The sequence below is a fragment of the Tachypleus tridentatus genome, chromosome 2, assembly GCF_004210375.1.
Source record: "Tachypleus tridentatus isolate NWPU-2018 chromosome 2, ASM421037v1, whole genome shotgun sequence".
In the NCBI taxonomy this organism is placed as follows: domain Eukaryota; kingdom Metazoa; phylum Arthropoda; class Merostomata; order Xiphosura; family Limulidae; genus Tachypleus; species Tachypleus tridentatus.
The window spans coordinates 87,703,717-87,719,251 of NC_134826.1; the positions used below are offsets into that span (position 1 = coordinate 87,703,717).

Genomic DNA, 15,535 nt, shown 5'->3' on the forward strand with positions numbered 1-15,535 from the left:
TTTGTAAACAGATACGCACGAAGGGCTATCTGTGCTCTGCCCACCACGGGTATTGAAACCGGTTTCTAGCGTCGCATAACGCAACGCTGTACCACTGGGTGACATTTAAATAAATAACCACATAATGTTAAAGCATCAATAATGATACGGCTTACAGCAATTATAGTTCATATATTAAGACTAATACATAAAACGCTATTGCACTGTTCACCAATCAGTTTGTTCTTGCCACAAAATTTCGCGATTGGTCATAGTTGTACTGGTTTGTTTGGTTTGAAATTCGCGCAAAGCTACACAATGGCTATCCTGGTCTAATCGTTCCTAACTTAGCAGTGTAAGACTAAAGGAAAAGCAGACAGTCATCACCACACCGCCAACTCTTGGGCTATTCTTTTACCAACGAATAGTGGGATTGATCGTACCAATATAACGCCCCTACGGCTGAAAGGACGAGCATGTTTGGTGTGACAGGGATTCGAACCCGCAACCCTCAAATTACGAGTCGAGCGCCCTAACCACCTGGCCATGCCGGGTCTGCCCTGGTTAAACCTTCGAGTGTCATATTTTATAGGGTGTCTTCAAACTTGTTTCACCAATCTAGAACAGGATTAATTTGACTGAAGATAAAAAAATTCTCTAACATGTCAACTAGCCACTTGTCAGAATATTGAACAAGATATTTTGGAGTACTCGGCGAAAAACAAACTTTTTTTAATACTTTGCTTTATTTTTAGGGCTTGACAACCTTTTAAAGAAAAAAAAAATTTAGCAGAATGCTCCTGCTAATCAAAGTTATCAAAATTATTAACCCTTACTGGACAAAAACACACGAATGATGAACTCCGTCTTAGGCCACAAATGGCATTTTTTGATTCCATAGAGAGACACACGTCAACATTACCATTTGTTCCCACAGGGCTGTCCCTTTACTCTCACTCTCGGGTTAAAAATAAAAACTTAAATCCATCCTTTACTTTTCAGGAAGTTACCAATTCTCTCTTTAAACGCTTTTAAAATGCCAGCCTCGACTACTCTCCTAGGTCAGCCCCCCAGTAAGAGATAACACTGTCGTAACTGGAGTCTAGCCAGTCTTTCCCAAATCTGAAACTTACGTCTTTTCGATCTATTGGTTTGTTTCGAAATTAGCGCAAAACTACACGAGGGCTATCTGCGCTTGCCGTCCCTAACCTAGCAGTAGTAGACTAGTCAACACCCCCACCGCCAACTTTTTGGCTAATCTTTTACTAATAAATAGGGGGATTGAACTTCACTTTGTAATGCATGCGACCCACAGATTGCGAGTCGAGCGCCTTAACCACCAGGCCATGCCAGGCATCGTCCTACTGTCTTTAGAATGTACCACAATCACATGGGAAGCCTTTGTCTTATTGATTTCCCGGATAATATACAATAAGATCACCTCAAATATATTTACTCAAGAAAAATAACTCGAGAGACCTATACTTATCCCCTTAATATATCCCTTCCATCCCTGGAATAATGATAATGTCCTCCTCTGAACCTTTCCAATAAGTTTATACGTTTTCTTACATAGCGTGACTAAAACTTTTCCAAATGAGGCCTAACTAGTGATTTGTAAAAAGAGATGATCAGCATTTTGACTTGTAATTCATACACCATAAGTTCTATTAGCTTCACCATCAGCAACGTAACACTGACTGGATGACCTAAGTGACTCATCCACTTTTACGTCAAGAACCTGTCTCGAGTCGTGCTACTGAGTGGGTTCCCATCTATATTAAACATGGCTAAAACTCTGACAAATTCATACATTGCACTTATTGTAAACAAAGCTGGCTTTCTAAGTACTTATCCAACAAACACTGATCTAACTTATTCTGTAATACCTCAACAAAGCTAGAAATATCCAAGTTTAGCGACATATGTGAACTTTACAAGTTTAATAATCATGGTTCTATCAGTATCACAAATATAAATTCGAAAACGCAAAGGCTTAAGCACATACTACTACTAACACGAGTTTATGTGACGACTTATTACAGGCATTGTTTTTTAAATATAAAATCTAAACATACTTGACAGTGTTAAAGAAGCATTTCAAATCTGCAACAATTTGTCAGAGAGTCCAACAAGCATAACATAAAGCTTTTGTTGTACTGACAATTATCTACGTGTTTTGGGTCGTGGCATTACGACAGAACTTAATATAAAGCCTTAAAAACTGTTTTTATCAATGTTTATATGTGTAGTGCTATTAAATTCATTCCTTCTAGCATATACCAGAGCCATATCCTAGCTCCTTTCTATATAGTTAAGACACTGCATAAGGTATCATGAAAGTAACTTCATACCCTAAATTTGATCAGTGTGTTCATTCCAGCAGAACCTTTATGACGTACCCTTGGTACAAGTATATGGTTTGGTTTGAATTTCACGCGAAGCTACTCGAGGATTGTCTGTGCTAGTCGTCCCTAATTTAGTAGTGTAAGAATAGAGGGAAGGCAGCTAGTCATCACCACCCACTGCCAACTCTTAGACTACTCTTACCAACGTCACATTATAACGTTCCCACAGCTGAAAGTGCGAGCATGTTTGGCGTGACCCGCGATCCTCAGATTACGAGTCGACTGCCTTAACACTCCTACTTGATGAAATGAATCAAATGAAATGGCAATTTCATTTAAATACAAATTTATTAGCCTAATATTAATAACCTTTCAAGTTGCTCTGGGGCCTATTAGGCCCCACTTTTCGTAGGAGTGTTAACCAAATGGCCATGCTGGGCCCGGAAGTTGGATAACCAGCAAACAATTTCAATTAGTTACATTTTTGACAATTTACATCTAAGACCGCTGTGCCAAATTTTATTGAATGGTTTCTGTAAGTCGAGGAAACATCTGACTGTGCAGTGATTTTTACTAAAGCTGTTTATAGTATCCCATAACGGCTGCTATACGTATTAATACTTTTATTGATAAGCAGAGGAAGTTTCGACCTCCCTTGGAGGTTTCTTGTCATCAATAAAGCTGTTTATTATCTCCTCTGTTAATCTAAGTAAGTGGTCAGTAGTTTGTCGGTATTTTCTTGAACTGTTTTTAAATTTTGGTAGCTTTGAAAATAATTCTACATAAATGAATAATCTATTGTCTAGTATCTTTCTATATAACTGGTTTGACGGTGTAATAAGGTGCGACTCTAGCAGCTTGGAGCCAAGAGTTCCGTCCTACAATGATAACAGAATAAGGGAATTCCCATCTGATAGTTTAATAATAACAGACAAACCGTCGTACAAAACCACAGCTGAGTCACGTGAGTTGTCCCTGAACAATGGCGGGCATCAAGAACTAGCAGATACTTCAGTATAGATCTCGAGCCTAAATATCAACATTCGTCAACTTTACCTTCTACATTCAAACACTAATACTTCCGTTCTTGATGCATTTGATGGAAGACATGTCCAACAATGAACAACAGAGTAACAACAATAATTGTAAACATCCTTGATGAGCGTTTCGGAATTTAACATATTCAGCAAATGTATGTGTGATTCTGAAACGTTCGTGAAAGTTTCCATTGCTCTACTGGTCATTAATTATGTTCCTATTTAGTTTTTCCCATAACATTTATGAAGGTCATGGTTACCAGTGCATATGTCATATGGTATGATTTCTTCACCCAATTGTACGTATGCTAAGTTGGACATACTTGACATGTTTTCTATGTCAGTGGCCAGAGGTACACTTTTTATTTCTTATCAGTTCATAAGTTGTTTCGTAAATTTGGCTATTTACAATGATCATCTCCCAAATATAAAGGTAAAGGCAGGCACCCATAAAAGTAATTATACCCCCCCTCACCTTTAAATAAGATGGGGAGTTACAAATGTAAGTAACTGTTTGTTTTATTGGAGGTTATCAAATGACACGGGACATCTGTACTCATATTTTGTCGTGCTTTTACGTGGCTTTAAACTCGAAGATTGGCCATTGGACAGCAGATAATATTCATACATGTAGTACTACTAGTATAATTATTATTATTATTATTATAAATATAAGTTAACACGATGTCGATTTATAAATAAAACTGGTAAACGTTCAAGACAGAAGTACTGACGTTATTAACAACCTGAAAAAATAAAATGTACCTATTTATAACTACAGATGTTATTCATAAAGTTAAAATAGAATGTACATATTAATAACTACAGATGCTATTCATAAACTTAAACTTGAATCTACCTATTTATAACTACAGATGTTATTATTATACTAAAAGCTGAATGTACCTATTTATAACTGGAGATGTTATTCATAAACTTAAACTTGAATGTACCTATTTACAACTACAGAAGTTATTAATAAACTCAAAGCTGAATGAACCTATTTATAACTACAGATGTTATTAATAAACTTAAAATAGAATGTACCTATTTATAACCACTGATGTTATTAATAAACTTGAAGCTCTATGTACCTATTTATAACTACAGATGTTATTAATAAACTTAAACTTGAATGTACCTAGTTAGAACTACTACTGTTATCAATAAACTCAGAGTTAAGTATGCCTTGTTATATCTACGTTTTCATTTATTACTAATGTTCAACACTGTGTGCATGATTTAAAAATAATCTACTAGGTTGTTTGTTTCAGCGTAAAGTCGCATTGGCCTTTCTGCTGTGTTCATCGTAGGGAATCGAATTCTGAATTTTAACGTTATAAGTTAGTAAACTTACAACTGAACCATAGTGGGAATTTAAAATACAAAAACAGACGTATGCAAAAAAAGAAGAAAAGGATTGACGTCATTGTTTATATCCACGATACAAGCCAATCAGAAATAAGGATTTTTAGTTTCAAAAAAACAAACTGAAATTAGGTTATGCAAAAAGTTTCCTAAATTGGTTGTTGGAAAAATGTTTATGATAAACTTTAGTACATAAGGCAATGTGGACCTAAAATTATGAAAGAAAATGACTCTGGAATCCACGTGGCGTTTGCACATTCATCTTAGTATGCCCATTAATAGTTTAAAAATAATGGATGATATAGGAACAATGTGGATCATGTGGTTATTGTAGTAACAGCACCGCGTTAAGTCGATTATTACGGAACTATTTTTTTAAAACATGTGAGGAAAAGTAAAGAAAATGTATATGCCAATCACGCCATATCTGCTTCGTCCGGCGCCGACGAGACTTCTGTCCATCTCTGGGAATTATCTGGCAGTCTGGGACGTGACAGACACGTCAAAGGCGAGGACGCTATTTACATTATCAAACAATATGAACATCAAGTATTATGCTGTGACTAAATTGGCTAAGTGTAGTTGTTATTAATTTTATATTATTTATTTCAAAATGAGACTTAGTGTTAGGAGCATTAATATTTAGTTCAAAACCATTTATTAATCTTTATCGCACATGGATATATTTTACTGATCATTAAGTAGAACCAACGTATCAGCAAGTTGGGGTTCTTGTTTCCAGAGCGAGTCCAATAAACTTCATTGTGTCAACGGGAAAAGACCACACCAATAATTCTAAGAACATACAGGTGAAAATAAAAAAAATGTATAACAATATGTCAATCACTATCTTCTATAAAACAATTTTGATGTAAAAATAACCGAACACGGGATTTAACACTACATATTTCACAAGAACGTTATATGTACTGCAAGTGACGTCCCTAACTCGAGTTTTGGAAATCTAAGCCAAACTATACTAAAGATTTAAGATAACTGATTTACAATAAAAATATGGTTTTACACTCAAGATCTCAACCAGCAAAATGCCACACTATAATTTACAAAAATTACAAGTAACCACATGTACAAAGGCCAGAATGTAAAACCTCACTAAAGTCAGTAAGCTACACGTGAGAAAAAACACAATACAGATCGAATGTCAGTAAATAATTGGTTTTACAACACAAGCAGCCAACAGACAGTGTACATAAATAGTTTATGTTACCTTTTCACTCAGAGTTGAAAATATTTGTACAAACCACAGAGAAACAGGATTGTGTGTGAAGATGAAAAAAAGGATTGGAAACGTAATTGTCAGGATTTAAAAGAGCCATTAACTAAAGGACCACAAGAATGTTTGGATATTGTGTTTCTTAACCATGACAGGCAGAAAAATGGTTGAAAAACAGTAATATTTCTTGACTCACCTGCACATCCATGAATTGACCAAATCCAGCGGCCGGGATCAAACACAGACCCAGGACGTCCGTCAAACATTCACTTCCACGTCGGGTAATCACAGCCTCCAATTGAAGACCGAGAACGAATGAGACCAGGGTTGAGCTAGAAGTAGAGATATGAAGGGATAAGTCGCCTGTTTCAGGTGCGTATTTGTAGAGATAAGCGAGAGAATATTACCACTATATGTTAAATTTCATATATTTTTAAAGCTTATTATATGGTTTCCATTCATCGATCCATATTTTCAAACTTTACCTAGTTTCATTTAACTCACACTACACTCTGGTCTCGGTCTCAAAATTTCTGAAGCCACAGATTTTATCATTTCGTTCATCATTCCACGAAATCTTTTTAATTGGAAAACCGTTTTTCTGGAGCATGTTTTACAAATTTTATTCTAATTTACAACTGCTGTTTCTATCTAAGCCATAATCTTCCGTGTAGTTCTTCATTGCCAAATCTGTAATAACAGTAACTTGACAAGCTAAATAACAGTAAATATTCAAAATTAATATATATATATGTATTCACTACTTAACACGTATTACGTAATGTCTAGTTCTATATGGTTTATTTTGAATATTTCTATTTAGTTTTCTACTACTTATTATATCTAGTTCTTTAAGGTTTATTCTGAACATTTCTATTTAGTTTTTAATACTTATTCTATTACGTTTTCAATGGTTTATTCTGGACATCTCTATCTAGTTTTCTAGTACTTATTCTTTACGTTCTCTATGGTTTATTCAAAACATTTCTATTTAGTTCTCTAGCACTTATTCTGTTTAGTTATTTATAGTTTATTCTGAATATTTCTATTTAGTTTTCCAGAACTTATTCTATCTAGTTCTTTGTGGTTTATTCTGAACATTTCTATTTAGTTTTCTAGTATTTATGGTGTATTCTGAAATTTTTATTTAGTTTTCTAGTACGTATTCTATTACATTTTGTATGGTCTATTCTGAAATTTCTATTTAGTTTTCTAGTACTTATACTATCTAGTTCTCTGTGGTTTATTCTGAACATTTCTATTTAGTTTTCTAGTTGTTTATGGTCTATTCTGAAATTTTTATTTAGTTTTCTAGTACTTATTCTATCTAGTTTTTTATGGTGTATTCTGAAATTTCTATTTAGTTTTCTAATACTTATTGTATTACGTTCTCTTGTACTTTATGGGCTATTTTGGTCATCTCTATTTAGTTTTCTAATACTTATTGTATTACGTTCTCTAGTACTTTATGGGCTATTTTGGTCATCTCTATTTAGTTTTATAGTACTTGATGTATTACGTTATCTATGGCCTATTCTGAAACTTTCTATTTAGTTTTCTAATACTTATTGTATCACGTTGTCTAGTACTTTATGGTCTATTTTTATCATGCCTATTTAGTTTGAAGTACTTATTCTGGTGTATGCTGAACATTTCTATTTAGTTTTTAATACATATTCTATTACTTTCTATCTAGTTCTTTATGGTCTATTCTGGAGATTTCCATTTAGTTTTCTAGTACTTATTCTACTACGTTCTTTATGGTTTATTCTGAACATTTCTATTTAGTTTTCTAGTACGTATACTATAACGTTCTTTCGTTCTTTATCGTATATTCTGCACATTTCTATTTAGTGTTCTAGTACTTATTCTATTACGTTCTATCTAGATCTTTATGGTCTATTCTGAAATTTCTATTTACTTTTCTAGCACTTATTCTATCTACTTTTTTATGGTCTATTCTGCACATTTGTATTTAATTTTCTAGTTCCTATTCTATTACGTTCTCTAAGATCTATTCTGAAATTTCTATTTAGTTTTCTATTACTTATTCTATTACGTTCTATTTACTTCTTTATGGTCTATTCTGGACATCTCTAGTACTTATTCTATCTAGTTCTTTATGGTCTATTTTGGACATCTCTAGTACTTATTCTATCTAGTTCTTTATGATCTATTCTGAATATTTCTATTTAGTTTTCTATTCTGAATACTTATTGTATTATTCTTCTCTAGTACTTTATGGACTATTTTGGTCATCTCTATTTAGTTTTCAAGTACTTATTCTATTACGTTATCTTTGGTGTATTCTAAAGATTTCTATTTAGTTTTTAATACTTATTCTATTAGATGCTATCTAGGTCTTTATGGTCTATTCTGAACATTTCTATTTAGTTTTATAGTACTTATTCTACTACGTTCTTTATGGTTCATTCTTAACATTTCTATTCAGTTTTGTAGTACTTATTGTATTACGTTCTCTATGGTCTATTCTGAACATTTCTATTTAGTTTTTTGTACTTATTCCATTAAGTTCTATTTAGTTCTTTATGGTCTATTCTGGACATCTCTATTTAGTTTTCTAGTACTTATTCTATCTACGTTCTTTATGGTCTATTCTGAACATTTCTATCTAGTTTTCTAGTACTTATTCTATTACGTTCTTTCGTTCTTTAGTCTATTCTGAACATTTCTATTTAGTTTTCTAGTAGTTATTCTATCTTTCTAGTTCTTTATGGTTTATTCTGAACATTTCTATTTAGTTTTCTAGTACATATTCTATTATGTTCTATCTAGTTCTTTATGGTCCATTCTGAAATTTCTATTTAGTTTTCTAGTACTTATTCTATTACATTCTCTAGTTCTGTATGGTCTATTCTGCACATTTGTATTTAGTTTTATAGTAATTATTGTATTACGTTCTCTATAGTCTATTCTGAACATTTCTATTTAGTTTTCTAATACTTATTCTATTACATTCTACCTACTTCTTTATGGTCTATTCTGGACATCTGTTTTCTAGACATCTCTATCTAGTTTTCTATTACTATATTCTTATTACGTTCTTTATGGTTTATTCTTAACATTTCTATTTTTTGTAGTACTTATTGTATTACGCTCTCTATGGTCTATTCTGAACATTTCTATTTAGTTTTTACTTATTCTATTCTATTTAGTTCATTATGGTCTATTCTGAACATCTCTATTTAGTTTTCTAGTACTTATTCTATTACGTTTTTTATGGTCTATTCTGAACATTTCTATTTAGTTTTCTAGTACTTATTCTATCTAGTTCTTTATGGTTTATTCTGAACATTTCTATTTAGTTTTCTAGTACTTATTCTATTATGTTCTATCTAGTTCTTTATGGTCTATTCTGAAATTTCTATTTAGTTTTCTAGTACTTATTCTATTACATTCTATCTAGGTCTTTCTGCACATTTATTTAGTTTTATAGAACTTATTGTATTAGTTCTCCATAGTCTATTCTGAACATTTCCATTTAGCTTTCTACTTATTCTATTACATTCTATCTACTTCTTTATGGTGTTTTCTGAACATCTCTATTTAGTTTTCTATTACTTATTCTATTACGTTTTCTAGTACTTTATTCTATTTTGGACATCTCTATTTAGGTTTCTAGTACTTATTCTATCTAGTTCTTTATGGACTATTCTGAACATTTCTATTTAGTTTTCTAGTACTTATTCTATCTAGTTCTTTATGGTTTATTCTGAAAACTTCTATTTAGGTTTCTAGTACTTATTCTATCTAGTTCTTTATGGTATATTCTGAAATTTCTATTTAGTTTTCTAATACTTATTCTATTACGTTGTCTGTATGGTCTATTCTGGACATCTCTATTTAGTTTTCTAGTACTTATTCTATTACGTTTTATCTGGTCTATTCTGAACATTTCCATTTAGTTTTCTAGTATTTATGGTGTATTCTGAAATTTTTATTTAGTTTTCTAGTACTTATTCTATTTAGTTTTTTATGGTGTATTCTGAAATTTCTATTTCGTTTCTAGTACTTATTTTATTACGTTCTATCTAGTTCTTTATGGTCTATTCTGAAATTTCTATTTAGGATTCTAGTACTTATTCTATCTAGTTCTTTGTGGTTTATTCTGAACATTTCTATTTAGTTTTCTAGTATTTATGGTGTATTCTGAAATTTTCATTTAGTTTTCTAGTACGTATTCTATTACATTTTGTATGGTCTATTCTGAAATTTCTATTTAGTTTTCTAGTACTTATACTATCTAGTTCTCTGTGGTTTATTCTGAACATTTCTATTTAGTTTTTTAGTTGTTTACGGTCTACTCTGAAATTTTTATTTAGTTTTCTAGTACTTATTCTATCTAGGTTTTTATGGCCTATTCTGAAACTTTCTATTTAGTTTTCTAATACTTATTGTATTACGTTGTCTAGTACTTTATGGTCTATTTTTATCATGCCTATTTAGTTTTGAAGTACTTATTCTGGTGTATGCTGAACATTTCTATTTAGTTTTTAATACATATTCTATTACTTTCTATCTAGTTCTTTATGGTCTATTCTGGAGATTTCCATTTAGTTTTCTAGTACTTATTCTATTACGTTCTTTATGGTTTATTCTGAACATTTCTATTTAGTTTTCTGGTACGTATACTATAACGTTCTTTCGTTCTTTATCGTATATTCTGCACATTTCTATTTAGTGTTCTAGTACTTATTCTATTACGTTCTATCTAGATCTTTATGGTCTATTCTGAAATTTCTATTTACTTTTCTAGCACTTATTCTATCTACTTTTTTATGGTCTATTCTGCACATTTGTATTTAATTTTCTAGTTCCTATTCTATTACGTTCTCTAAGATCTATTCTGAAATTTCTATTTAGTTTTCTATTACTTATTCTATTACGTTCTATTTACTTCTTTATGGTCTATTCTGGACATCTCTAGTACTTATTCTATCTAGTTCTTTATGGTCTATTTTGGACATCTCTAGTACTTATTCTATCTAGTTCTTTATGATCTATTCTGAATATTTCTATTTAGTTTTCTAGTACTTATTGTATTACGTTCTCTTGTACTTTATGGGCTATTTTGATCATCTCTATTTAGTTTTCTAATACTTATTGTATTACGTTCTCTAGTACTTTATGGGCTATTTTGGTCATCTCTATTTAGTTTTATAGTACTTGATGTATTACGTTATCTATGGCCTATTCTGAAACTTTCTATTTAGTTTTCTAATACTTATTGTATTACGTTGTCTAGTACTTTATGGTCTATTTTTATCATGCCTATTTAGTTTGAAGTACTTATTCTGGTGTATGCTGAACATTTCTATTTAGTTTTTAATACATATTCTATTACTTTCTATCTAGTTCTTTATGGTCTATTCTGGAGATTTCCATTTAGTTTTCTAGTACTTATTCTACTACGTTCTTTATGGTTTATTCTGAACATTTCTATTTAGTTTTCTAGTACGTATACTATAACGTTCTTTATCGTATATTCTGCACATTTCTATTCAGTGTTCTAGTTCTTATTCTATTACGTTCTATCTAAATCTTTAGGGTCTATTCTGAAATTTCTATTTACTTTTCTAGCACTTATTCTATCTACTTTTTTTATGGTCTATTCTGCACATTTGTATTTAATTTTCTAGTTCCTATTCTATTACGTTCTCTAAGATCTATTCTGAAATTTCTATTTAGTTTTCTATTACTTATTCTATTACGTTCTATTTACTTCTTTATGGTCTATTCTGGACATCTCTAGTACTTATTCTATCTAGTTCTTTATGGTCTATTTTGGACATCTCTAGTACTTATTCTATCTAGTTCTTTATGATCTATTCTGAATATTTCTATTTAGTTTTCTAGTACTTATTCTATTACGTTCTCTTGTACTTTATGTCTATTTTGAACATTTCTATTTAGTTTTCTAGTACTTATTCTATCTATTTCTTTAAAGTTTATTCTGAACATTTCTATTTAGTTTTCTAGTACTTGATCTATTACATTTTGTATGGTCTATTCTGAAATTTCTATTTAGTTTTCTAGTTTATTTTATTATGGTAGTATTCTGAAATTTTTATTTAGTTTTCTAGTACTTATTCTATCTAGTTCTTTGTGGTTTATTCTGAATATTTCTATATTAGTTTTCTAGTTGTTTATGGTCTATTCTGAAATTTCCATTTAGTTTTCTAGTACTTATTCTATCTAGTTCTTTATGGTGTATTCTGAACATTTCTATTTAGTTTTCTAGTACTTATTCTATCTAGTTCTTTATGTTCTTTCGTTCTTTATTTATATTCTAGTATATTCTATCTAGTTCTTTAGTATATTCTAATATTTATTTAGTTTTCTTTCTATTCTAGTTATTTATGGTCTATTCTGGAATTTCTATTTAGTTTTCTAGTACTTATTCTATTACGTTCTATCTAGTTCTTTATGGTCTATTCTGAAATTTCTATTTATCTAGTTCTTTAGGTCTACCTATTCTATCTACTATCTTTCTATGGTCTATTCTGAATATTTCTATTTAGTTTTCTAGTTCTTATTCTATTACGTTCTCTATGTACTATTCTGAAATTTCTATTTAGTTTTCTATTTACTTATTCTATTACGTTCTATTTACTTATTTATGGTCTATTCTGGACATTTCTATTTAGTTTTCTAGTACTTATTCTATTATGTTCTATCTAGTCTTTATGGTCTATTCTGAACATTTCTATTTAGTTTTATAGTACTTATTCTACTACGTTCTTTATGGTTCATTCTTAACATTTCTATTCAGTTTTGTAGTACTTATTGTATTACGTTCTCTATGGTCTATTCTGAACATTTCTATTTAGTTTTTAATACTTATTCCATTAAGTTCTATTTAGTTCTTTATGGTCTATTCTGGACATCTCTATCTAGTTTTCTAGTACATATTCTATTACGTTTTTTACAGTCTATTCTGGACATCTCTATCTAGTTTTCTAGTACTTATTCTATTACGTTTTTTACAGTCTATTCTGAACATTTCTATTTAGTTTTCTAGTAGTTATTCTATCCAGTTCTTTATGGTTTATTCTGAACATTTCTATTCAGTTTTCTAGTACATATTCTATTATGTTCTATCTAGTTCTTTATGGTCCATTCTGAAATTTCTATTTAGTTTTCTAGTACTTATTCTATTACATTCTCTAGTTCTGTATGGTCTGTTCTGCACATTTGTATTTAGTTTTATAGTACTTATTGTATTACGTTCTCTATAGTCTATTCTGAACATTTCCATTTAGTTTTTAATACTTATTCTATTACATTCTACCTACTTCTTTATGGGTTTTTTTCTGGACATCTCTATCTAGTTTTCTATTACTTATTCTATTACGTTTTTTATGATTTATTCGAAACATTTCTATTCAGGTTTCTAGTACTTATTCTATCTAGTTCATTATGGACTATTCTGAACATTTCTATTTAGTTTACTAGTACTTATTCTATCTAGTTCTTTATGGTTTATTGTGAAAACTTCTATTTAGGTTTCTAGTACTTATTCTATCTAGTTCTTTATGGTATATTCTGAATATTTCCATTTAGTTTTCTACTACTTATTCTATTACATTCTGTATGGCCTATTCTAAAATTTCTATTTAGTTTTCTAGTACTTATTCTATTACGTTCTATCTAGTTCTTTGTGGTTTATTCTGAATATTTCTCTTTAGTGTTCTAGTTCTTTATGGTGTATTCTGAAATTTTTATCTAGCTTTCTAGTACTCATTCTATCTAATTCTTTATGGTGTATTCTGAAATTTCTATTTAGTTTTCTAATACTTATTGTATTACGTTCTCTAGTACTTTATGGTCTATTTTGGACATCTCTATTTAGTTTTCTAGTACTTATTCTATCTAATTCTTTATGGTCTATTCTGAACATTTCCATTTAGTTTTCTAGTACTTATTCTATTACATTCTGTAAGGTGTTTTCTGAAATTTCTATTTCGTTTCTAGTACTTATTTTATTACGTTCTATCTAGTTCTTTATGGTCTATTCTGAAATTTCTATTTAGGTTTCTAGTACTTATTCTATCTAGTTCTTTGTGGTTTATTCTGAACATTTCTATTTAGTTTTCTAGTATTTATGGTGTATTCTGAAATTTTTATTTAGTTTTCTAGTACTTATTCTATTACATTTTGTATGGTCTATTCTGAAATTTCTATTTAGTTTTCTAGTACTTATACTATCTAGTTCTCTGTGGTTTATTCTGAAGATTTCTATTTAGTTTTTTTAGTTGTTTACTAGTTGTTTTACGGTCTATTCTGAAACTTTCTATTTAGTTTTCTACTACTTATTGTATTACGTTGTCTAGTACTTTATGGTCTATTTTTATCATGCCTATTTAGTTTGAAGTACTTATTCTGGTGTATGCTGAACATTTCTATTTAGTTTTTAATACATATTCTATTACTTTCTATCTAGTTCTTTATGGTCTATTCTGGAGATTTCCATTTAGTTTTCTAGTACTTATTCTACTACGTTCTTTATGGTTTATTCTGAACATTTCTATTTAGTTTTCTAGTACGTATACTATAACGTTCTTTATCGTATATTCTGCACATTTCTATTCAGTGTTCTAGTTCTTATTCTATTACGTTCTATCTAAATCTTTAGGGTCTATTCTGAAATTTCTATTTACTTTTCTAGCACTTATTCTATCTACTTTTTACGGTCTATTCTGCACATTTGTATTTAATTTTCTAGTTCCTATTCTATTACGTTCTCTAAGATCTATTCTGAAATTTCTATTTAGTTTTCTATTACTTGTTCTATTACGTTCTATTTACTTCTTTATGGTCTATTCTGGACATCTCTAGTACTTATTCTATCTAGTTCTTTATGGTCTATTTTGGACATCTCTAGTACTTATTCTATCTAGTTCTTTATGATCTATTCTGAATATTTCTATTTAGTTTTCTAGTACTTATTCTATCTACTTCTTTATGTCTATTGCGAACATTTCCATTTAGTTTTCTAGTACTTATTCTATCTACATTTCTATTTAGTTTTCTATTTAGTTTTCTACTTATTCTATCTATTTCTTTATGGTTTATTCTGAACATTTCTATTTAGGTTTCTAGTACTTATTCTATTACATTTCTTTATGGTGTATTCTGAAATTTCTATTTAGTTTTCTAGTTTTTTTTCCATGGTGTATTCTGAAATTTTTATTTAGTTTTCTAGTACTTATTCTATCTAGTTCTTTGTGGTTTATTCTGACTTATTTATCTAGTATTTAGTTTATCTAGTTTTCTAGTTTATGATCTATTCTGAAATTTTTATTTAGTTTTCTAGTACTTATTCTATCTAGTTCTTTATGGTGTATTCTGAACATTTCTATTTAGTTTTCTAGTACGTATACTATAATGTTCTTTCGTTCTTTATCGTATATTCTGCATATTTCTATTTAGTGTTCTAGTACTTATTCTATTACTTTCTATCTAGTTATTTATGGTCTATTCTGGAGATTTCCATTTAGTTTTCTAGTACTTATTGTATTACGTTCTATCTAGATCTTTATGGTCTA

The 15,535-nt window shown here is 30.1% G+C and overlaps 1 protein-coding gene across 5 annotated transcripts in view; it reads right to left on the reverse strand.

Moving 5' to 3' along the window:
• LOC143244433 (thyroid hormone receptor beta-like) overlaps nucleotides 1-15,535 on the reverse strand; it is a 78,185-nt gene that overhangs the window by 10,994 nt on the left and 51,656 nt on the right. For 4 of the 5 annotated variants that reach the window (XM_076489076.1, XM_076489078.1, XM_076489079.1 and 1 more), the window contains exon 2: nucleotides 6,163-6,298. In XM_076489076.1, the coding sequence (XP_076345191.1) occupies nucleotides 6,163-6,232 (70 nt within the window). In that variant the 5' untranslated portion in view covers nucleotides 6,233-6,298. Of the gene's footprint in view, nucleotides 1-6,162; nucleotides 6,299-15,535 lie in introns of those variants that run through there. The other variant, XM_076489080.1, reaches the window with a different exon arrangement.